Source organism: Pseudochaenichthys georgianus, chromosome 9 (assembly GCF_902827115.2).
Source record: "Pseudochaenichthys georgianus chromosome 9, fPseGeo1.2, whole genome shotgun sequence".
In the NCBI taxonomy this organism is placed as follows: Eukaryota; Metazoa; Chordata; class Actinopteri; order Perciformes; family Channichthyidae; genus Pseudochaenichthys; species Pseudochaenichthys georgianus.
In genome coordinates, this window is record NC_047511.1 from 38,392,384 (window position 1) to 38,416,869 (window position 24,486).

The 24,486-nt window shown below is 45.3% G+C and overlaps 1 protein-coding gene across 9 annotated transcripts in view; it reads right to left on the reverse strand.

Moving 5' to 3' along the window:
- Positions 1 to 24,486, reverse strand: part of ank1a (ankyrin 1, erythrocytic a) — a 95,281-nt gene that overhangs the window by 32,323 nt on the left and 38,472 nt on the right. For 8 of the 9 annotated variants that reach the window (XM_034090989.2, XM_034090990.2, XM_034090993.2 and 5 more), the window contains exons 2-18: positions 7,797 to 7,898; positions 5,182 to 5,280; positions 4,889 to 4,987; positions 4,559 to 4,657; positions 4,188 to 4,373; positions 3,795 to 3,893; positions 3,609 to 3,707; positions 3,426 to 3,524; positions 3,036 to 3,233; positions 2,838 to 2,936; positions 2,652 to 2,750; positions 2,439 to 2,537; positions 1,915 to 2,112; positions 1,701 to 1,799; positions 1,521 to 1,619; positions 1,235 to 1,432; positions 617 to 715 (exon numbers count right to left, since the gene is read on the reverse strand). In XM_034090989.2, coding sequence (XP_033946880.1) covers positions 617 to 715; positions 1,235 to 1,432; positions 1,521 to 1,619; positions 1,701 to 1,799; positions 1,915 to 2,112; positions 2,439 to 2,537; positions 2,652 to 2,750; positions 2,838 to 2,936; positions 3,036 to 3,233; positions 3,426 to 3,524; positions 3,609 to 3,707; positions 3,795 to 3,893; positions 4,188 to 4,373; positions 4,559 to 4,657; positions 4,889 to 4,987; positions 5,182 to 5,280; positions 7,797 to 7,898 — 2,070 coding nt within the window. Of the gene's footprint in view, positions 1 to 616; positions 716 to 1,234; positions 1,433 to 1,520; positions 1,620 to 1,700; positions 1,800 to 1,914; positions 2,113 to 2,438; positions 2,538 to 2,651; positions 2,751 to 2,837; positions 2,937 to 3,035; positions 3,234 to 3,425; positions 3,525 to 3,608; positions 3,708 to 3,794; positions 3,894 to 4,187; positions 4,374 to 4,558; positions 4,658 to 4,888; positions 4,988 to 5,181; positions 5,281 to 7,796; positions 7,899 to 14,143; positions 14,294 to 24,486 lie in introns of those variants that run through there. The other variant, XM_034090991.2, reaches the window with a different exon arrangement.

A 24,486-nucleotide genomic window follows, 5' to 3' on the forward strand; every position in this document is an offset into this window, starting at 1 on the left:
GGCTGCAATTAAGACATTAACAAGAGAGGACGCCATTATCTCTGGTGTATGGAATTGGGACAATAACGATACAAATATTACGTTTAGTTTGAGATTATGATCAGTCCAGTACAAGAGCCCTATCTCTCATACATTTACTTCTAAAAAGGTGAGTCTGATTTAAATGTGGACAGTTTGTTGCAGTCACTAAACCTTTCAACATAAATTATATTCCACAAATTAATATTTTGACCCCACTACATTTTTTATTTAGAAAACTAATTTCTAATATATCAGCAAACAAATTGTGAATTTTTATGGAGAAAGATAGAACTTGATGATCCCTTGTTGAAATCCCTAAGCTCCACAACAGTATATAATAGTACAAAATAAGCTTGACGAGCTGCAACACATCTATAATTACATTCAGAGAGATGCTGTAAACATGAAAAACCTCAAGAACCTGCCATGTTTTATGGTAACGGCCGGGACCCCCTGCTGTGAGAACATTCAGCTATCTGTGCTACAGCACTTAGACACTATCTCCTAACGCTCAAAGTAGAAAGCACGAGTTTCTACACCGATAAGGCTTTGATAACTGAGCAACAGCTTCTCGTGAGACGACAACAGGTCTTACCCTCGTGGCTGCGGAGACTGAAGCCCCCTGATTCACCAAAATATCTGCAATGCCGACATGTCCTTCCTGTGCCACCAGATGGAGCGGGGTTAATCCGCTCTGTGGGACCCACAAGAAGAAGACAAAGGTCAAACACGGGGAAAAAAGCTCAAATTGAATATCATTTTCAGTTTGAATCAACCTCGTGTTTCTCAGTGTTGAGAAAATACTCAATGTACTTTTCCAATATCCATTATTAGCACATGATAACAAAGGCCTGACAGTAACTGTGTACGTGACAGGATGTGTGAGTACCCAGAAGAGCATCAGGACTGTTTGAGGCAGATGAGAGCTATGTGATTAACATGATGATTCAGCCTCTATGGAGACAGACATATGACAAGCATGCTCATTTCTGACGTGGGTCTTAGCTAATCTAAACATACCGCTTTGAACCGGTATTCCTGCATCTTGTGACTGTGCAACTCCCTCTCTTGTATAGAAGCATGTGAAGGACACTGTTCAGGAACTAGTTGACTACCTCCATTCTCGCAAGGATAATAAATACATGCGTCCTGATATTGAAGCTCAAGCCGGTGACGAGTGATATGTTTCTACCAATCAGCTTTGTATTCTTGCCTTGTTTCCCAGGTTGACGTTGGCCTGTTTGGAGATGAGCAGGGCGACCATGTCGGGCCGCCCCTCCTGCGAGGCCAGGTGCAGAGGGGTGACCCCCTGCAGGGACTCCGCATTGGCCGAAGCTCCGTACTGCAGCAGGCTGTTCGCCACCTCCACCTGGTTCTGCTTTGATGCTATGTGGAGGGCGGTGTAGCCATTCTGCAGAACAGACGGGCATCGTGATTAGTACGTGTAGGATACTGGGCCATTCAGCATCATCCATGTGTACATGTGTGTCTTTTGTTACCCTGGCTGCACTATGAGGTGACCCTCCTTTGCTGACAAGCAGGTTGACAACATCCAGGTTGTTGTGATGAACGGCAACATGCAGCGGAGTCAGTCCGTTCTGGAAAACAGAATCACAAGTTCATTAGACTGAGGCAGAACACACAATGCTTTATTCATACATCCTTAATGTTCCCCTTACCTTCCCAGCAGCATTAGGGTTGGCTCCTCTCTCCAACAACAGCTCTGCTACATCCACCTTGCCGTACTTGGAGGCCACATGGAGTGGAGTGAAGCCTTTCTACAGACGCACCAACGAGAAAGTGGAAATATTAGTTTGGGAGTTGCATCTGTTCTAGCTTCCGTGCTAAGGCAGCCACAGGTTGTGCAGGGAAAGACGAGCAGGCGGCGTTTACCTTGGTCATCTTGGTCTGCTGAGCCTCCATGTCCAGCAGGATGCGCACGGTGTGTGCGTGCCCCTCCCGCGCAGCGATGTGTAGGGGTGTGTGGCCTGCCGTGGTGGTGGAGTTGGGGTTGGCTTTGTGCTCCAGCAGCAGCTTCACGATCTCCGTGTGGCCCATCCGAGAGGAACAATGCAGAGGTGTTTGGTCATCCTGGACAACAAGGAGACAGAAATAAGTAAATACACCGTAAAAGATACTGCATGAACCCTCTGCAGAAATAAGCTTTAGTGACGTCAGTTTAATTTCTCCGCTTCTCTTCCATGATCTCATCGTGTTGCATTACTGTGAATGTATGCTTTGCTGTTTGGGAAGGAACTAAGAATGTTGAAGCGCTGCCAAGAATATGTTTCTGTGAAGCTTCCCATTTCTAAATGAATGTTTAATGCATCACACACAGACTATTGGATGTACCCTAATATGATACATCTCTCTGCACTCGTACACAACATGTGGATAGTTCGGTATTGTTTGAGTACCTTGGCCTTGGCGTCCACTGGCGCCGATTTCACCAGTAAAAACTCTGCCACCTCATGATGTCCCGCCCGAGACGCCATATGAAGAGGAGTCTCCACTTTCTAATCGTGCACAGAAAGAGAAAACACCCACTCAGATGTACCACTATTACAACAACAACACAATGCGTGCAGTTGCTTCTCTGTGCTGTATGTGTGTCTTCTAACACAACTCACCACGTTGGAGGCACTGGGGGAAGCTCCTTTCTCCAGCAGGTTCTTCACAACATTTAGGTGACCCATAAATGAAGCCACGTGCAAGGGGGTCAGGCCAGACTGAGAGAGGAGAGAAGAGGAATATTACAAATGGTCTTGCACTCCAAACCTATTCAATATAATGATCAGCGAGGTGTTGTCGCTCACCTCAGTCACAGCCTCTATCGATGCAGAATGTTTGAGCAGGTGATCGATCACACGCTTGTGGTTCTTTTTACAAGCAATATGCAAAGGAGTAAAGCCATTCTGTAAAAACAAAGGACATATTAGAATCCCCACAATGATGAAAAGCAAGTGTGCAATGCGTGAATAAATCGACTGTGTGTTCATGTCACTGTTACTGACCAATGCCCGGGAGTTGGGTTTGGCCCCTTTGTCCAGCAGCACTTTGGCCATGCGGTGGTGGCCGCAGTGCGCCGCCACATGCAGGGGGGTGAGGTGGTCCAGTGTGATGTCGTCAATCTCTGCGTTGTACTGCAGAAGCTGCTTGATGCAGTCCATGTGGTCCCCCTGTGCTGCCATGTGGATTGGAGACAGGCCATTCTGCAACAAAAGGAAACAGGAAACGACTTGCAGTGAAAACCATCTGGAAAATCAAGATGTAAGTGATACGAGTAACCCATCACAAACTCTCCCTTCCCTTTACACACACACACACACTCAATGATTTGCTCGTGTTCAGTTCATTTCGACGTGAAGTACAGAATGGACTTTTCCTGTATCGAGGTGAATTACCTTTGTCTTCGCCTGTATGGGGGCTCCGTGGTCCAGCAGGATCTCGATAATCCTCACGTGACCGTTTCTGGATGCACAGTGCAGAGGAGTCAGCTCGTCCTGAAGAGAGGGGGTCGTTAATGATCCATCAAATGAGAGACCGTGAGAGAACTAAATATGTTACATGATGGATGTCTGCCGCACCTTGGTCTTGGCATCGATCTGAGCCCCTCTGTCCAGCAGGAGTCGGACCATGATCACGTTGCCCCGCCGGGCTGCAATGTGCAGAGGAGTGATGCCGTTCTGCAGAGAGAAACAGGCGCTTAGACAGAAGGACACCAGACAGCAAGGGCAGAGATGAACCTCCCAGCAACATCAATTCCTCCCTACCTTTGGGGTGAAGTTGACATTGGCTCCTCTATTGAGCAGCAGTTGAGCTACGTTCAAGTTTTCATAGTGTGCCGCAATGTGGAGGGGCGTGAATCCAGTCTGCAGGGAGACAACATGTTACTCTTGTTCGCTTTGCATTTTGACTTCACTATAAGATGACTTTGATACATTTCAAAATCACACTTATCCGTTGATTTAAAGGACAACATCGTTTAATTTTACATTCAAGCATTTCTTTCATTGCAGGTTGCGCCACATTCCTGCTAATCAACACATTCCTGCATCAAAACGACACTTAAGAGCATGCATTTTTAAACGTCAATCGATGTCGTACATGCCGTGAACACGTCTACGCTCCTTTCCGCCTGCATGCGTGCTGACACACTTAGATACCTTGCTGAGTACATCAGCGTTGGGGTCGTTCTGCAGGAGCACTGCGGCCGTGCGAGTGTCGTCGTTGCGGGCTGCTATGTGTAGCGCAGGTAGTCGGACTTTTCCTTTAGTGCCGTAGTTGATGAGCAGCGCTACGACATTCTCATGTCCCTGCTGGAGAGCCACGGCGAGAGGAGTGAACCCGTCCTGCAGCGCACAGAAGAAAAGTAGTTGACTGACGGAGAGAAACTCAGAGAGGAGTGAATAGAGAGAGCTCATGAGAACAAAACAGAACGGAAACACCACGATTTCTAGATCAGCAACGACGGGGGGTGGAGGAGTTTGGGAGATTACTCTTTAAAAACGTGTCTCGGCTCCTTGATCTTTAGTACCTCAGTTGGAATGCTCTGATTGGCTCCGTTCTCCAGAAGAAACTTCACAACCTCTAGATGGTTTTCTTGTGCAGCCATGTAGAGTGGAGTAAAACCCTTCTGTGCTCAGAAAGACGCACAACAGACACCCACACGGCAGCAGAGGAGACACAAGCACAGCAAAAAGAAGACAGGAAGACGGTCACAGATGCACGCACAAGGATGAAACACCGAGATACAGATATATAGGTACACATACACTTGTTAGCAGATGGGATAGCTGGGTTCACATATTAAGCACTGAGGAGCCTCGGTGGGTCCCGAGATCTCCGCAGGGAGCGCCGCACTCACCTGTGACTGAGCGTTGACGTTGGCCCCGTAGTTAACCAGCTCGGCGACCACCTGCTCCTGCCCGGCCAGGGCCGCGATGTGCAGGGCCGTGTTCCCTTTCTGTTCACACACAGTTACATAGAAACACACACACGTCATACCGAGCACGACCAAAGATTATAGGTGAAATCCCACATGTGTAATAAAAAAAAAAAGTGGGTTATGGACATGTTTAAATATATTATGTTACTTGTGAATTCAAAAGTTGTGGGTTTTCAGATGTATTGAGTAATGTCCTGAGAAAAGCAATGCACCTTGGTGGTGGTCTCCAGTACGATCCCACTGTGGAGTAGCTCCAGCACCATTTTAACGTGGCCTTCTTTCGAGGCCAGGTGCAGCCCGTTGAGCCCATTCTGAGTGAGAGAGCAGAGAAGACCTCATACTGGAGGGTCCTCAACACACTATGAGCACATATCTCCTGATCCAACAGTAAATAACCACACACACACACACACACACACACACACACACACACACACACACACACACACACACACACACACACACACACACACACACACACACACACACACACACACACACACACACACACACACACACCACACACACACACACACACACACACACACACACACACACACACACACACACACACACACACACACACACACACACACACACACACACACACACACACACACACACACACGTAGGCCATGCCAACTGGTTAATTGTTACCACAGGGACTACAACACTCACAAACCAAAGGCAGGCAAATACACTTCGTACATACTTACACTGGACACCACACATGCAGTCCTCTCAGAATCAAAGTGGGCATTAGCAGAAACAATGTCTATCAGGATGTGAACATTTCCTTTTGATTCATGAGAGTGAGAGGAGGTGGAGGAAGAGGAGGACGGAGGGGGATGGCAGGCCGCTGGTCTCGTGGCTGGGAAGAATACGAGCCGTGTGGGATAGGTCTGACCTCACACAGCCTTCCTTCAGCCGCACAGGACATGTGAGGTTGGACCTTTCCCACACCACTGATATTATTCCTCTGAGTGGGGAGACCACAGCACACCATCACTCTACTGCAGACAGAGGAGAGGGAGGGGAGGTCAAGAGCACGAATAAAAGGGAGGTGAGTTAGGAAACAGTGCACCAACAGAGGAAGAGGAGAGAGGAGAGGAGAAGCTGTTAGGGGATAGAAGAGGAGGGAAAACACAAGAAGGGGCGGGCAGGAGTGAGGCAAGTGTGCTGGAGAGAGGCTTCCACTCAGACAGGAAACACAGCCTCCGCCTGACTCCCATCAGACTGTACGCACAGCATCCGGACCAACAGTCACGCAACAAGCATCTCACCAGTTTCAGGGATAATCTACAACTTCAAAGTTCAGTCAATTCACTCGTAAAATGTAAATACAAATCGCTGCTGAGAGACTTGTGTTAATAATTAAAGGGTTAAAGTACATTTAGTGTCCTATTATTGTGTAAAGCCCACTATTTGTTCATTTTGATAATATAATAGGACTCTTGTTTTTCTTCTATAGATTGAATTCACTTTTGTAAGTAGCATTGGATAGAAGCGTCCGCTAAATAGAATGTAATGTAGTGTAAGGATAATGCCTGCCATCACACACGGTTGCTTGACTTAAAGCAAATACAGTAGATTTGGCAAGAAATGTTTCATTTTTCCAGAAACAAAATAGTAACAGAATAATTGTAAACATGCTGTATTCAAATAGAAATCACACATTGTGGATTTAGGTGAACAACTGCACGGCGATGTGTGTGCGATGGGTCTGATAATTACAGCCAGCGTGTTGTAGATTATCACTTTGACTCAAACACAGTTAACACCAAACAGTGGAAATCACAATTGCTTACAACAATTATCAACAAAATGAAATAAAAAAAATGGTGAAATTCAGGAACATTAATCTTATACGTTCCCATATCTCAGCCTTTCTGCATGTAATTATATTTGTAATCCATTGGGTGTCTCCATTTATCACACTGAAGGAGTTGCCAGTAAAGGCCACTTTACAGGAATGCATCTGTTGCTATGTGGGTCTGCTACGGAGCATAATAATAGGCTTTATAGAACTCCGGACAAGCATTGTCAGCTTTAATTACAACGCGTCGAGGATAAGCGAAAGGAAGGGAAACCTGACTAAGTTAGATTAATGAGGCCGAGGGATCTTTTACACATGCACGTTTTGGCCGAGTTTCAGTCGCCCGAGGGCCGCAGTCCTCCCCACTAACGCTGCCTCTTCCTGGGAACAACCGTTAGAATAAAGCAGGCAGGATGGAAGACACAAGGCGAAGGAGAAGCCCCTGCCTCATTTATCAGCTTCCCTGGAGCCCCTGTGAGCTCCTCCTGTCCCCTTCAGCCAATGATTACAACCTGAGCATGCACACACAGTACGACTGAGGGCGCAGGCACGTTACAGCACAGTGATCAAGACACGTCATGCACACATTTATTAAGAAACAATAATACAACATAATGGTGGTGGACATGGACAATATCTAAGCTGAGCATACTTTAAACATCTTTATGAATCCCAAATGAAACCATGTCATTTTGTTGTATAATGACTTAATCAATTCACTGTTTGTAAATGTCATTACATTCATCATTACTATTGTTTAAACCACCTCCTGAATTTGTATTTCATATCTTAGAAAGTATATAGGGAAGACTCTGTGGGTCGTAAGTGGCAAACAAATACTCATAAATATTATACTCAGGCCACGACAACGCAGTACAATTCAATATCAGTCGTCAATTAAACCAAGAATGGAAAGTGGAGCCGTGATAACATTAAATGGCTTACAGGTACATGCCAGTGAGAGGCGTTTACTTCCTGGTACTTAAACTGGGGAATGTGCAGCTCTCTCACCTGATTGGCTGTGTTTATATCAATGCCATTTTTGATATGGTCCAGGGCCTTGTCCAGGTTGCCAGATCGGGCCGCTCGGAGAAAACTGTTGCCAGCATCTGCCTGGAGGCATAAGAGAGAGAGAGGAGAAGAGAGGAGGAGATACACATAAAGTAGAGGAGTAGAGAGAGAAAATGGAGAGGGAGACAGAGTTTGGTTAATATTTTCTTCAGGGACATTTGAAGGACTGAAACCTTTCAGTCGTAATCCATCAGTTTTCCTCTCATGTCCCTCCGCCCTTTGGACAGTGCAGTTTGAGACCTGCACCTTGAAATGGGTTTATGGTTTGGTGAGATATTGGAGTGAACAGCTCCTTGGACTTCAAAACCTCTCAATGTGTCCACAAGTCAGTGATTTAAGTGATACGGCATCTTTGATAATAGAGACAGATCGTGTGTGTGTGTGTGTGTGTGTGTGTGTGTGTGTGTGTGTGTGTGTGTGTGAATGAAAGAGAAGAAGAGACACAAGGTGCATAGCAAAGAGGAGAGAGAGAGTTTGGTGATTCCGACTCACGGGCCGACACATGGCCCGTCTAGTGTTTGTGTCTGTGTTTTGTCTGAAGCTATGCGTCTCCCAGGCGGGCTGGGTGCAGCTGATCACTCATGCGGCACAGGGGGAGAGCGAGGGAGAAGAGGGAGAAGAGGAGAAGCGCCAGAGACCGAGGGAAAACCACAGGGAGAAGCTCGACTGCGGCAAACGCTGCACTTTTTCTATTTACATAATCTCCTCTCTCCCCTCGCCCATCCCCTCTCTCCATCTCGACACTGCTGCTCATCAGCCGTCCATTCATTCAGTGGATGTTTTCTCACAGACGCATGGAATACATGTGTGTACTAACCTCACTTTCAAATCCAAAACAAAATCACCGTGTGCTGCCAAGTGGCTTTTCTCAACTTTATAAACAGCGCTTTAGGCTTTGCTGCCTATTGTTTCGACTGGATTGTTGGTCCACTTCTGACAAAGATGGAACGACCGTGAGCGAAAAGGGAAAGGATCCACATGCCTGAAGTTGAGTCATAGCAACAAATGACACAACACACCCTCAGCAGGACACACATGGCACAGCGCCGTGCAGAGAGAGGTCACTTTAAAGAAGGCAGGGGCGATGTTGGCAGGGCAACAGAACACTTTAAAAGGAAGGTTTCTTCCAGCTGATCGAGGAAGAAAAGCGGCTCCTGACAAGATTCTTGTTTATATACAAAATGTATGCAATTAGAAAGTGTATACTATAAGATGAACTTCATGCAGGTCGTTTTAAAGTTGTAAAAAATACATCCTGGACTTAATGTGAGAACCTTTACTTATTGGAGTCATTTCCTTTCTCTCCAACATTTTTTGTTTTAAGTTTGCTCAGAAAACTGAGAGGCATACTAAAGTATAACACTTCTGAGTCACACACACTCACAAAACTAAACACGTGGCGTACTGTAAAGCAAAACATATATATATGTACAAAACTATGATATTACAATGCTTTTATAAGAACCTACAGTTCAGAACAATAAAATATAAACTCTCTAGACTAGTACATACAGTGGCTCAGCTAAGTGTATTTACTCACAGTTGCCAAGCTGTCTTGGTTATCCATGTTCTCTCACTTCCTAATGTCTTACTCTCAGGACTCTCACTTTGAAGAAGACCACAAACCTCCTTTCTCTCCACACACACACACACACACACACACACACACACACACACACACACACACACACACACACACACACACACACACACACACACACACACACACACACACACACACACACACACACACACACACACACACACACACACACACACACACACACACACACACACACACACACACACACACACACACACACACACACACACACACACACACACAGTGTCGTGGATTGTTTGCAGACGCTGCCATGGTGACACAAGAAACATCCTTTCATCGAAGTAGCTGCAAATACAGCTGATGCAAAAACACACACCACCCAACACACACATATACGTGGCCCCGCAGCAGCACGGTAACACCATTGTGACCCTGACTGCGGCCCCTCTGGAGGATTCCCAGCCCCCCGGACTCAGCTCACTGCCCCCGAGACGCAGAGACCCTCTAAAATCCCCCAGAAAGACTGCAGCTAGATGTTAGATGCAGCGGATTTACTCTCTGCCGGTGGTCAGTGCTGCATGCTGCTGCTGTGTGTGTGTCTGCCTGCGTCATGAAGGGAGTGTGTGCTGTGTTGAGATAAGGACGCAAAGGAACCACACCCAACACTATCAGTGCACAGGCATCTTACGGGGGAAACACACGGAGCAGCCTAAAGATGGCCTGTGGAATTCCACTGCTGCATTTTGCCACTTATCTTTCTGTTTGGAGCAACGGAACAGACGATAACCTGCTCAGCAGCTCCATGGTTAACATTAGTGATATCAACACTCTGTCCTCAGGATGCGACGCTGCAAGGCTCCGAATAATGAGGCTCAGGATTACCAAGTCAAATCATTCCCCTATCTCTGCCCTGCACTCTCCTCTCGCCGTCTTTAGCTCAGCCCGTCTTCCCTTCTCCATCCCTTTGCTTCTTACAGTTCACTCTCCCCCTCCTCTGCTGGTGCTGCAGCAGACAGAATGACATCACCGCCTCGCTGGTGGACTGCAGTGTTCGGAAACTCAATGTATACGTGTGTGTGCGTGTGTGTGCACGAGGAGGCGCGCCGTAATCCCGATCTTCTGCCATGCAAGACCTGAAGAATCATCATTTTCACAGGGGATCAATTGTCTGTGGATATGCGACAATTCTGAATGGAATCAGACTGAATGAATGTGTGTGTGTGTGTGTGTGTGTGTGTGTGTGTGTGTGTGTGTGTGTGTGTGTGTGAGGGGGAGAAATGAGACAATGCGAGGCATGAATGGGATTGTAGAAAGACTCCCACGGTTTCAAAACTGTTTGTGATCTAATGATAAAGAAGATGAGGATCTGCGTCCACTGTCAGCTTCACATCGGTATCATAACGTTGGGGTGCTCTGTGTCCATCTGAAGAAAGTAATCTCCATTCATCTGTTCCTGCAGTGGCTGCTTGCTGCCATGCACACTGTGTCCGGAGTTCTTACAGATCATTTAATGCTCGATGGGATTCAGAGAAATCTCAGCAGCACAGAATTCATTTAAATCATTATGTCGGAATTGTCTCTTTTTATGATTTAAGCAAACGATGGCTTCTAAGGTGGCTCCGAAGACAATCACCTTCCATTTCTAGCTCAATGAATTGTTACCTAACATAGATTAGATAACAACTATTATAAAAGGGTGTCCAGGCATGACAGGGTTAAGCCCCCACATAAGAGAGAGCCACACACACACACACACACACACACACACACACACACACACACACACACACACGAATCTGCAGACACAGCGCCAGGTGCAAATCATAAATATTGTAAGTGCTACCACAGCTATTTGTACAGCCAGCAGAAAGGTGAAAACAAGGTGCCTACTGTACGTACAGTCTGTTCAGCATGTCACAAGTCCTGCTTCACTTGCAACCATTCCCTGAACTTTAAACATAAACCGTGCAAGCAGCACACCAACCACTCTGGATAATATCTGCTGTATTTCCCCCAGCCAAAGTCAATCCCTCGATGTATTTAAACAAACCGAACGACTGGACGGTTTCTATTCGTGTTAGGGCGACACTGAACAGCGGATATGGAAATGACTGCAGAGTGCTTAAACAGACATTTTATCACCCGATTTCTGCTGACTTGCACTTGGTCTTGAAATCGATTTCTTTCTGCTCTTTTCTTTTCTTGGGGCTTCATCTCTGCCTTCATCGCTCAGAAGCATCGCGCTGTTTCCGGCGACAGAGACGTAGCGAGTGTTTAGTCGGAGGACTGAGGCCCCGGGGACCGATCAGTATTGGACACATTTACAGGCAGCTAGTGAGCGTACCGTGATATGCGGCTATGTTCCCCTACTCCACTCTGTCTGTATGTAAATCTGCCTGCTTCTATTCCCTCCATGTGGCAAAGCGTCTTGTCCCATTTGTACTATTTACTTTCTCACACTCCCAGCCTCCCCCTCTCTGCATCCCACTGTTTGTCCCGGCCGAACTCATTGATTGTCTCTTTATATCTGGCCCTGCCTCAGCCTCTGCGCCTGTAGATGAGATTGTCATGGTTAGTGTGATCTTTTGTGGCGGGACAATGAGGGTGAAAGCCATAAGGAGGAGATAGGGTTTGGAAGCTATGGAGGAGAGGATCAAGATATGGTAAACATCCTGTGTTCAACTGCACCGTTATTATACAGACTTTAACCGTCTCGAGGGACTAGAGGGACAATGAAGTCGAGATATTAGACAGATCTGAAATCTGTAAAATGGAAGTCTAACAAGTAAAAGTACATATTAAAACTTTCCTGCAATCTGCATCTTATCTGAAATGTAAACTTAACAATGCTTCAGCTACAAACAGCAGAACAAATGTAATGTTTAAAGGGGTTGTGAGTACTATTTTCACAGAGCTGGAAAGTATTTTTTCAAGTACTTTTATACGAGTATAACATTTGAAGTAGTCTTATCTCTTTTTGAATGTTTCTTTCTATGTTGTGCTGTACACCTCAACTACACTACAATTCAGAGTGAACATTTTTAAACATTTGACGCCTTAATCAAATGTTATAAATTAAATTATCCAGATATCAAATGAGTAGAAACTAGCTCAATGTTGAGCATTAAAATGTTGCTTTTATGTTCATGCTTAGTTAGATTAATCAAATTAGTACGTATGTACAATTTGCATATAATGATCTGTAAGCCTCCTTCTGCACAATAAACACTGTAACTTTCAATACTTAAGGTCCTTTCAGTATGATACTTCATTCTTTAACAGATCATTTTGAATACATAACTTTATTTGAAACATAAACATGTTTTTACACTGCTGTATTCTTATTTGTACTTCCTCCACTACTGCTTGCTGTTTTTCGTAGTTACAAGTACGTTTTGTCTTCGATCAGTGGTCACTTCTATGGTCTACCTACTGTACATGCGACTGTGTCTTATCTTTGGTAGATATTATTAAATAGTACAAAGCTGAAATGCTTAAAAGTGAAAAATCAAACCAACTACCGATACGAATGCTAAAATAACTGCATCTTCTCCTCAGACTGATGAAACACAAACGGCTACATTTCTACAAGTTGCGTCATCTCCACACTTCCTTTTCCCCGAGGTTTCTGCGGTTGACACAAAATGCGCCCTCAGACACATCCAGGCGGCTCGGCCTTGTGGGCGTCCACCCTGCTCTGCCGTCACCTCCGCAGGCTCAGTAGATTAACCAGTCTATAGTCCTCAGTGAGGCCACTCTGAATGCATCTCATTAGTTGACCCACTAATCAGGTTACTGACCTCCAGTTTACTTACCACAGCTAATCCTGGTTGACTTCATACAATGTGAACATCACACGGAGGAACACATGAGGTCAAAAACAAAAAAACAAGATTAAGGCGTAAAAACAGAACATGATACACACCCGCAGGTATACGCACGTACACTAATCTTGGACGCACATGCATCACAACCCTCAAAGAAACTCCCCGTATGTTGCTATGGGAGGCTCGTTTGATCTGGACAGGCTCCAGTATGTTTGGGGCTGTAAGCAAAGATCGGCCATGTTTTTTAACACTCGTTTACTGCTTTGATTAAAACCATAAGAAGTTAGTCAAGTTTTTACAAATGTCTGATCACTTCTTAAACAGGACCAATGTGTACGTCTCAATGACCGGCATCTCTTTCTCTCTCAGCCTCTCTTTCTACGTCACTAGGATGAGAGCATATTCACGAATGAAAACACAAACGAGCTTTGAAAGTGAAGCTGCGGAGAAGTCTACAAAACAAGCTGATGCGGAAGCACTAAGATAAAACAAAAGGTACTTAGCAAACAGAAAACAAACGGAGAGGTGTGTGCTGAATAAGAAAATAGTTTGTACAACAAGTGAATACCTATACAGCAATATTCGTGTTTAAGAGACAAAGTAAATAATAAAGGACTTTAAAACTTTGAACAAAGCCAGTGACTAAAAATGTGCCCATCACTTTCTGACTTAAGGACAGGGAGCATTGGCAGGTGCATTACATCCGAGAAAAGCAACCACGGATGTTGTAGAAGAAGAAAACATTGCAAAAACAACACGATAATAAGAGTGGTAAAGAAGCGTACAGGTGGAAAGAGACGATTTGAAGGGAAGGAGAGACACAGGAAAAGGGATGAAGTTAGAAGAAGGAGGAGGAGGAAGGTGAAGAGGAGACGGAGAGAGAAGGTGGTACTCACTCCAAAAGTGACGGTCTTGACTGGCATGCCTGTTGGCCCTCCACGCTCTCTTTCTTACGGTTTCAGTGTCTCTCAAACACACAGCTGTCTTTTCTGTTGCCCCCTGCGAGTTCTGTGGTACGGGGCACGCAGTCCCCCGTCCAACGTAAACACACACGTACGCCCAGACACACACACACTTGAGTAAGCATGGTGGGTGGAGAGTCTGGGGAGGGTGGGGGTCGAGGGGCCCAGGGTTTTATCTCTGGAGGAATGCTGCTTGTATCTAAAGACGCACATTTCACATACAGCCACAAATAAAAAGGGTACCCCACGCTCGGTTTCCTGTTTGTTTTTCATGTTTTCCTATTTCTTGAATTTCTTGCCTCAAACTTATTTTTCGTCTCCAACTTTTTCTCGACCTTCTCCTGTCCTCTCTCACACTCTGCGCTCGGCTCATCTATCCTTTCCACCGTTCAGGGGTTTTGTTGCACCCCAATCACTCTGCGTCACCCCAACTGTATCCCTCCTTTCTCCTGTCCCTTCGTCCCCACACGTCACGCCCTTCTATGTCTCCTGTATGTTTTGTGACAGCCAGACAATCATTTTTTTTCAGGGACCAGGCGATACCAGAATAGCGTAGTTACTGTGGAGAATGGGTGTGTTTTTCAGAGCGGCTCCGTTTCAGTCTGGGAGGTGACTTACAGTGACAAAGCGCATGGCGGGGGGGGGGGGGGTTGCTGCCACCGCCCCGTGACAATGGGCCAGACACATGGGGTGGGGGAGCACGGAGGGGCCAGCCTCTCAAAAGGCCCTGCCTCTTTTAATAAAGCGTCCGTCATTCCCTGCTTGAAAAGGCCTCCTTTTCTCTACCTCTCCGCTCCTCCGGCTAAATGCTGGGAAAAGCACATCGCTGCCAAAACCATGCAGAGAGATAAATGCTCGTAGGAGAGGGGAAGGAGGGGGCGATGTTAGAGAAGGGTACGCACTTCTCAGTGCCGCTGGACCGTGACCTGGGCAAAAACATCACGTGGGATGTCTCTCCTGTCCGCGGTATTGAGTTTGGACGCAGATGGGAGCTCCACTGCCAAAGAATGTGGGGAAGGGGACTGCAGGCACTAATGTCCATGAAGTCATGACAAATTATCCTGTGGTCTTCAAGGACTCTTCCCCTCTGACATAAACCTCCTCTGGTCCAGCCTGCAGAGTCACTGCGCTCATCGGAGGAGAAGAAAGATAACTCATCAGGTCCTCGTGAGAAGACCTCCTTTAGGTGTGGCAGGATCAAGGGACTGATGACCAAGGTTCACTCGGGAGGTGTCTAATGCCAACGACTTCAAGTTAAAGTCTCCACTCAAAATGTGCTTATTTTAACTTTACTTCTATATTTTACTTACAGATGAATGTACAGAGTTTGACATGTGTCTGCAGAGTGAGGAAAGTGCTTAGTTTGACAGCTGTATTCAAGCACGATCTAGACGTTGCCACTTGTTGTTCAAGTTGCGAAAGTGTGAAACTGGAAGTCGACATTACACTTTTAAGATATATTTTGCACATTAAAGTTTTTCACAACAGTGCATTCAGAAACATTACCAATGAACTAAAAGTAAAACAAATTGTAATAATGTAATTCCAATAAGGCAAACACTATTTTAAAGCATATTATTCTATGTTTGGAGTGCTTGACCCCGAAAGATTCGAATGCAAAACTCAACAAGTCATTGCAAAGATGCTGATATACGGCACATGTCTGAGAGTCAGGAGTCTGACTACTGAGCGACTGGTTCAGGGAGGGTGCAGGTCGTTGTGAAGCGTAGGCCACACTCCGGTTTTGTACCCGGGTTGATTTAGGTTTGGGACAGACGTGCCCTCTGCACTCTGTGCGGAGCCCCTCTTGTTGGCAGGATAAAGGCTTCGGATGTCCACGTGTGCTGCTTGTGGTGGTTTATTGCCCGTGTCCCAATGTCTCAGGGGACGGGAAAATAGAGTTGAACAAGTGGGGGAGGAATCAAAACAACCACTGATGGTGTGGAGCGGTCTTTCTTTAACATGTCACACTCTTTGCAGAAACACGCAGACATCCCACAGATTAAACGGTCTAAATGTTTAGCAAGAAAAAAAACCTAAACAGCTCCTCCATCACTGGCTGCAATGAAAACATGTTCTGTGTGCAAACCCGGTACCATGTCCATATGCAATATTAAAGAAGGTTGGTCAACTTATTGTGCATTTTGGCTTACTGGACGGAGTCTTCTAGAACTGTGTCTGGAGACGGATAAATGAAAGGAAACACATTATCCACGCCAACAGAGGGGGTGGTGGCAAAGCAGCACGAGTGTGTGTAGTAAAACACATTTTGAGAGAGAAAAACAACATAGTAAATATGTTTTATAAAATATATAGGCTTCAATGGAAGATTAAGTACAATCTCTATCAGGCATAACGGCCCTCTAGTGGCGGCTTGATGCTCTGCAGTGTTGGCCTGCAGCAGAGGGCAGGGCTGGGTCGGGATGATTACTGCAGCGCTGGCACCTAACTCACACTCACACACAACACACACACACTTTCAACTCCTTATCCTGTGCCACAGCACGTCCTCACAAGCTACATTAAGCCTTCTGATACAGGAGCGGTTTGAATCGGCATTAACAGCAGCGGGTGTTGGACCTGCCTTCCCTCAGCAGACAGATTACATAACACATGTCAGAGCATCCTCCCATATTTAAAAATGACCATACTGTGCATAAAGACGCCTCATCAAATGCACCTCAACATACTAAGCCAGAATGACCTGTGGAAGACAAAAAAAAGGAAGTTAGAAATACTCGGGCGAGGGAGGAGAGCAGGAAAGATGAAGGCAATAGAGAAGAGTGGCAGCAGCAATATTTCAGAGAAGTGCTAGGCTGCCATTAATCTTCATAAGAGGGGAGGCGCAGTGGAGAGGGGAAATACAGAGTGAAGATGTGCAGGAGGAGAACGAGATGGCATCACTGTGGACAGAATCTGTCCTCACAACTCTCACCGTCTTCCTTTCCTGTGTGTGCAGTCTCTAAACACATCCTTTAAGACAGGAGCTCTATCCATCAGTCAGAGCCGGGCTCGAGTCAGCATCAGACAGGATCCCAGCAGCCATAACTCAATCTGTGTAATGGACCCACAGCCGAAGCGGTCCAAGTGTTCAGACTCTATTGAGACCTAATGTAATGTCCCTAAACTACGAGATACAAACTGCATGGGGACGGGGAGTTCACCTGCTGCTGTTCCTGTTGAATCCCATCAGAATATAACTGTACTGTGCTCTCTGGCCAAAAAGTGCAGCAAAAAAAAAATATATATATTCAACCGCAGATTAGAGCTAACGTTTTTTTTTTACAGCAACATTGATTAGTTTAAAAATAGTTCAGACTGTTATTTATGATATCAATAATGCACCAATACTTGTTTTTGTGAATATGTTAAGCTAAGATAAGATTTAATCAAAGCACATTTCTGTACAGCCAAAATATGCAGAGATAAATCAATGATCATAAGATTGGCATGGCTGATGTATCGGTTGGTGTCTCAAAGTAATATTCATTCACAACACTTTGTGAGTTTCCCTACGTTATATGACATCCTATTTTAAACCCGTCTTCTTGTCAGTTCACAGCAGCCTTTACCATTTCAATGGGGAAAGTGGCTTTTCAAAGCTTTTGTTTGGGCTTGCCTCAGTGCAGCAACAGCCTCATTTCTCACCGTAAAGAGAGGACGCGGTGAGGGAACAGGCCGGGAATAAAAAGGCTTAAAGAAGAGATGGATGGATGGAGCAGGACTGGGCACCGCTGACAGAAGGGAGGGTGGCAACAGTGCTGATCGATACATGTTCTTGGGATGCTTCACTGAACGTGTGCCTCAGTTTCTTCTTCCACAGTCTTGTTGGCAGGACGATGGCATCTTCACCTACAGAGCTCTGCTGTGTCAGCCCCCCCTCTCCCCTCCCCTCTCTTAAACACACCGTCCATCATCATGGCATCTACACTGAAGCCGCTGCCTGCAGACCCACAGACTTCAATGTATGGTCAGCTCTTAATTTAAAAAACAAAATGTATATGTTATGCTGCTTGAAGAGTTCATATCTGCTGCCTCAGGGGCAAGATGCTGAGCTGCCATGTGCATCTGAGATTGGCATGTTAATAAATATTAAATATAAGCAATTAAGGGAGATGCTCTCATCCGTCACGGCAAGGACAGTCAACAGAGATAATAAAACTGACGTCAATGACTCCCCTGCCTCCGTCTGACTACTTTATTGCTGCCTCACACATACAGATGTAAACACATTCAGTCCACACACACACACACACACACACACACACACACACACACACACACACACACACACACACACACACACACACACACACACACACACACACACACACACACACACACACACACACACACACACACACACACACACACACACACACACACACACACACACACACACACACACACACACACACACACACACACACACACACACACACACACACACACACACACACACACACACACACACACACACACACACACTTTCACCTACAGTACAGTGCAATACATGCAGGTGCATAACACACACGCTGCCTCACATTCAACAAACACATATGCAGGTCACGGCAATCCCCCCAGTGCAGGCGTACAGTTCAAGCAGCCGTATACTCAAACTGAAGGACGTGCAACTCGTTGTCCGACCGTGTGAGGAGGCACATTTCTATGATCAAAAGATAAGTCTTTTTTAAATCATAGAAATGTGCCAAAACATGAGGTGAAAAAGGTTTAAGTTGAGCTGGGCCTTACTGTATACATATATCACAAACAAGAATAATCCTGATGGTCAATCACACACCGGTTACAATGCATACTGATCATTTTGTCCAGCGTGTTTGACGTTGTCACAACTAAATTGTAAGTAAATGTGTTTCCAAAAAGAAAACAAAAGTGTTTATTAAAAAAAAAGTTAAATATATTCTAACAACTGCAGGAAGAACAGATAATGGTATTTGCTGTTCTGGTCTGTGTGGAAAACAAGACGTGCAGGTCTGTGAAACTGAGCAGCTATCGTTTCAAATGTGTTCTTTTCTCGTACTTCCCAGACAGCCAATCAGCTCTTCACCGTGGTTAATACCGTAGGGTTGAAATATGTGGAGGACTTGGAAATGTGCACCTTTTTTTCATCTGAAAGCACTTCTTTTGGAGTATACTTCAACCTTTACCATGCACTCTGCGCATTCACCTAAAACTCATGCACATGCGCAAATGCATGCACATAGATTGTCGCTCAGTTTCTCGTTCTCTCTTTTGTCACACAGAAACTCAAACTGATTGATTCAACCAAAGTAAAAATGGTATTGAAACTTGGTTTAATTTTCAAATAAGATAAATGGAAGTTAAAATGTGGAAAAGCCACTTTTTTTGAAAAGTGAAAACAATTCCAAAGGGTTTTCTTAGTCCTTGTGCATCCAGCTTAACATTGAGGGGAACGGTTAAATGGATCTTCACTTTGAGACTAAATTATAAAACACTTAGTGAAATGTCGGAGCATAGCATCATGTAACAGCGTTCAGTTACTTTTAAAATGACTTTTGCCTCCTGAAATGCTACATTAATTCCTACTCAAAGCTTGAAACGTCCATATTTAAAGATGAACTTTGATGAATGTATGACCCAGTATACGGTGAACCTGTTCTGAAGGTGTGGTCTGGATTTATAAAGCCATTAAGGTTAAAGCTATTTTGGATGGCTCCATTGAAAATACTCTTTGTAGGCCAGATTGTTCCCACGAGGTGTTTCACTGTTGCTAAAAGAAGAGATCGGTTCCTAATGGGTCAGCAAGGCGAGGAGGAACCTGCTCTCCTGCCTTCTTCCTAAAGTTGGTATCTAGCCAAGTGAAACATTATTACACGATTTCTGCAGTTTTGCACAATAGCAGTTAAGCCCCCTCTACCTTAATCTGAATTATGTGAAACTGGTATCAATAACCCTGGGACAAAAATTAGACTTACAATATTTGAATACACCATGGCCTTTCACATGTAAATTAAACTCTGCCCCCACAGCCGAAACAAATTACAGCCAACTGCTGGTGGCTGGACATGAATGGGCGTCCTAATGTAGTCGGCATCTACAGTGGGCCGGGAGCAGCTGGAAAAGACAAACTGAGGCGGGGGAGAATTTATGTGACAGTTTGCTTTTATTTCATATTGAGTCTGCCATGCAGCCGCACTGTGACGAATGGGGCTTGGCTCCATGAGCATCTGTCTCCAAGGACTCACTGAGGGGTAATTAGAGCTGCGGGGTGATAAGGGGTATTCTCCCGGCCCAATAACTATTAATGGTGGCAAAGGGGACGGGGCCTTTACACAGACCTCTGACATCTCACACTTCTGTTGTGCCAGGCGTTTGATGAAGCGTTAGATTTGGGTGTAAATTAAATCAGCCCTCAGGGAACGAGTCTTGGTTTGGGAGACCGGTTTTAGGGCTTCTGGGAGTTTTCCATCACCGTTTTTCTTAATGGTTTTTCAATTTCGCAGACTCTGACAGCTGAGAATATTAAAAAGAGGCCAGAGTGAACTTTAAAAGAAAAATATATTCTATTACTTTCGTTTACTTTTCTGCCACCATTATATGATCCATTACACAAGATTGAAATTGAAAACAGAAGCTAACGGTACAAAACATTACTCGTACCGACATCCATCAAAATTACCATACCAGACTCCAAGATGGCGGCCATTTATTTCATACAGTTTGGCACAAGCCGAATAAATTGTGTTTAATCCAAAGACTGATTTCACGCACATTTAAACCAAATACACTTCGTAGCAAGGCTAACGCCCTGAGTTGTGATGCCATACACTAAATATACTCTGACTCAACTGGCAGCTTGTTTACAACCTGTATGATGGCAATTTTCACATGTTGCTGCATTTCAGAAATGCACTGATTCATCAATTGTTCTGTTATAGATTGAATGTAAAAGTTGTGATAAACTATAGCTTGTCTTTAAGCAGAGGTCGGAGCAGTTGGTTGGTTTGGGGCTGCTGGAAGAGTGGGACTCTGCATCACTGCTTTATAACTCTTTAGGAAACAGTTGTTGAGGAAGCAGGCACACCGTTTGGGATTTGGTTTAGGCTGCTATTGTTTTTCACTGAGTGTTGACTAAGGGCCAGTGAGAGAGTTCCATAACGGCACTGCTTTTTTATCGACATACAAGGTGTGTGTGTGTGTCTCTGCTCCAACCTCACAATCGCCAAACTCCTCCTGCATCAGGTTGGGATTGTGTGGAAAGCTTAGAAATTAGACTAGGTCTTAGTTCCTAGTGCTTGTAGTCTTACATTGTATTGGCCTAACGGACATATTAAGACAAACAAACACATTCACTCACAAAAGTTAAAGGAAAATTCAAACCAGGAATATAAATCTGGCAAACGCATTCATGAGCATCACCGAGGGAAAGACAATACTCCAAATGGTTGTGTGTTAATAAAACGGTGTGTTCCCTCAGTGTTCAATGTGTTCAGCCAATGTCGTTCTTATTTCCCTTCATTTCGCTCGATTGAGGTTCAATAAAGCTAAAGCCAATGTTGCTCCACAGTGTTTGGGAGCAATAGGGAGATCGGTAAAGTAGGTTAGTGAATTCGACATGAGAGCAGGGGGGGGTAGGATATGAGGGGAAATCACCATGGGCTAGGGGCGTCTGGGACAAGTTTCCCAGCAGCCTTATTGCAAGCAGATGATCTCTCCTCCACTCCTGGACTCAAGATCATCTCTTAGATAGGCGGGATAAAACCTTTGGGAAATGTGTCCCCGACTGTTTAAGACAGATAAAACCAGACACAACACAGGCACAGCACATGACAACAGTGACACAGGAAACAGCCGCAATACACAACCACAGCAGATCAAAAGGCACGGGCAAAGACAGGCACAACCACAGAGGAACACACACAGTCACAGACGGACACTCACACCAAGTCTCACACTAATACACAAACTGAAGCCATGCAGACGGAAACAAAGCATGCACGCAAACACACTGATAAAGAAAACTAGTTCCTCCTCCAAATCACACACATATCCCTCACACACACTTCTAACACAACACACACACACTGGATGTTTTTGATGTAATCCTAAACACGGACACAGTGGTACAAATGACAAGCATATTGTATAAATCAGAAGAACCCACAGGAAAAATAATTAGACTGTTGTCCTTTATCACTACTGCGGACCTGTGCTGTCTGAAGTACTTTGTGACAAGGATACGCAGACGTGCTAAAACTCGTATCCAGTCAGAAATAGAGCAGGTCTATATTTTGCCCGTGGACTCTTGCCTTGTTATATGCTGCTTGGTAACATTCATGTCAGAGGAATCACAGACACCAAAGTAGATGTGAATAAAGATACAGATATATATCATTACGTGAGACTGAAACGAAAAAAAGGGAAAATATAAAAACCACCAAATAAATAAATAAAAATTAGCAAGTTAGTACAATATGTCAAGCATGTACAGGAACAAATAAAAAGCTCCAGCCTGACCCCACGACGCCTGACTGAATCAGCTCACAGCACAACAGCAACACTAGCAAGTAACCAGAACTACAATACCATACTGGAAGCCACACACAACAAAAACAAGAGATCAATATAAAAACAACCACAGCAGAGCAACAACAGTGACACAAACTTTATGTGACAGGAACAAGATGGTCATAAATACAGTATATATATATATATACATATAGATATATAGAAATAGGAAAAAGCCAGATATACGTGTTGCAGATATTTACTTCATCATCAAAGTGCCATACTCCTTGGCCATCCGGCAGCTCAGAGCTCACACTACTGTCCTGATCGATTAGCCAGCGATGCACGGCGTGGGCCTAAAAGGACATACGACATAAAGACAGAGCCCAGTTAATCGCAACAGTGCGACACAGAGAGACAGAAGAGATGAGGGGAGGGAGGGAGAGGTGGGGGAGAGGAGCAGAGCGGACAGAAAACAATGACAAGGAAATGAGAAAGGTTCAAAAAGAGGAACAGGTGAACATTATATTAAGACACAGGTAGAAAACAAGGTGGAGGGAGGGAGGGAGGGGAGGAGGAAGAGAGCAGGAAGAGTAACCACCCCACCCTATCCCATCCCGTCTTGCTTGTCCAACCCCTCCCTCCCGGAAAAAGCTCTCCTGTGGGAAACAGGCTAGGTTAGGATGAGTGTGAGTGTGAAAGCACGACATGGCACGAGGATGTCTCACATACAGTGGTGAGCGCAGGGCGACGCCACACTGATGGCGACCGATGGAGGAGGATCTGATGGTTCGAGGCTCACAGCTGGATGAGCGGTACCCTAAACACTGGAGTGCGTCGGGATTCCTTAACAATCACACGTGTGCGAGAGGCACCTGGACACAACATGTCGTGTACTTACCCAGAATTCACATCTAGAAATGTGCAACCACATTTGTGCAGTGCAGAAGACGACACGGGGATTGTCTTTAACACAACAACACAGACGGAGAGAAGCAAACAGTCTGGCCTGACTGAGAGGCAGAGAAACAGTTCATTGTATTCCAGCTTGGGTCTAGAGATAAGGAACGGTGTTCACGATATGTATGCAGACGGCCAGGAAGGGTGGGATTAACAGTAATTATTGTGTCTGAGAGCTCCAGACATGAACCAGATAATGCCCCTCGACTACCGGCTCCTCTGAGTGAATCAGAGAGACAATGAAACGGACAATCTGCCAAACGTCTTCCTCCAGACCAACAGACAGAGGGAAGGTTACAGATCAGCCCTGCTCCCAATCTCTGGGGAGATACAGATCAAACACACACTGCGATATCCAGCTCTAGTCCTGGTCACCCTGAAACACACACACACACACACACACACACACACACACACACACACACACACACACACACACACACACACACACACACACACACACACACACACACACACACACACACACACACACACACACACACACACACACACACACACACACACACACACACACACACACACACACACACACACACACACACACACACACACACACACACACACACACACACACACACCGATCCCATCTGTTACTCTTGACTGTTGTCGCGTCAGCACCGAAACCAACCGAGCGCAGCTCCTTTTGTGACGCTGGCTCTCCCTTTGCGGCACAAATACTTGTCAAGATTTACACTTGGGTGAAAACGCAGAACGCTGGGGATTAACTAGCCCGTCGTGGCTGCTACTGCACATTTCATATTTACTTTACGGCAGCACTTGTACAGTACTTTTAAGATGCAGTGATG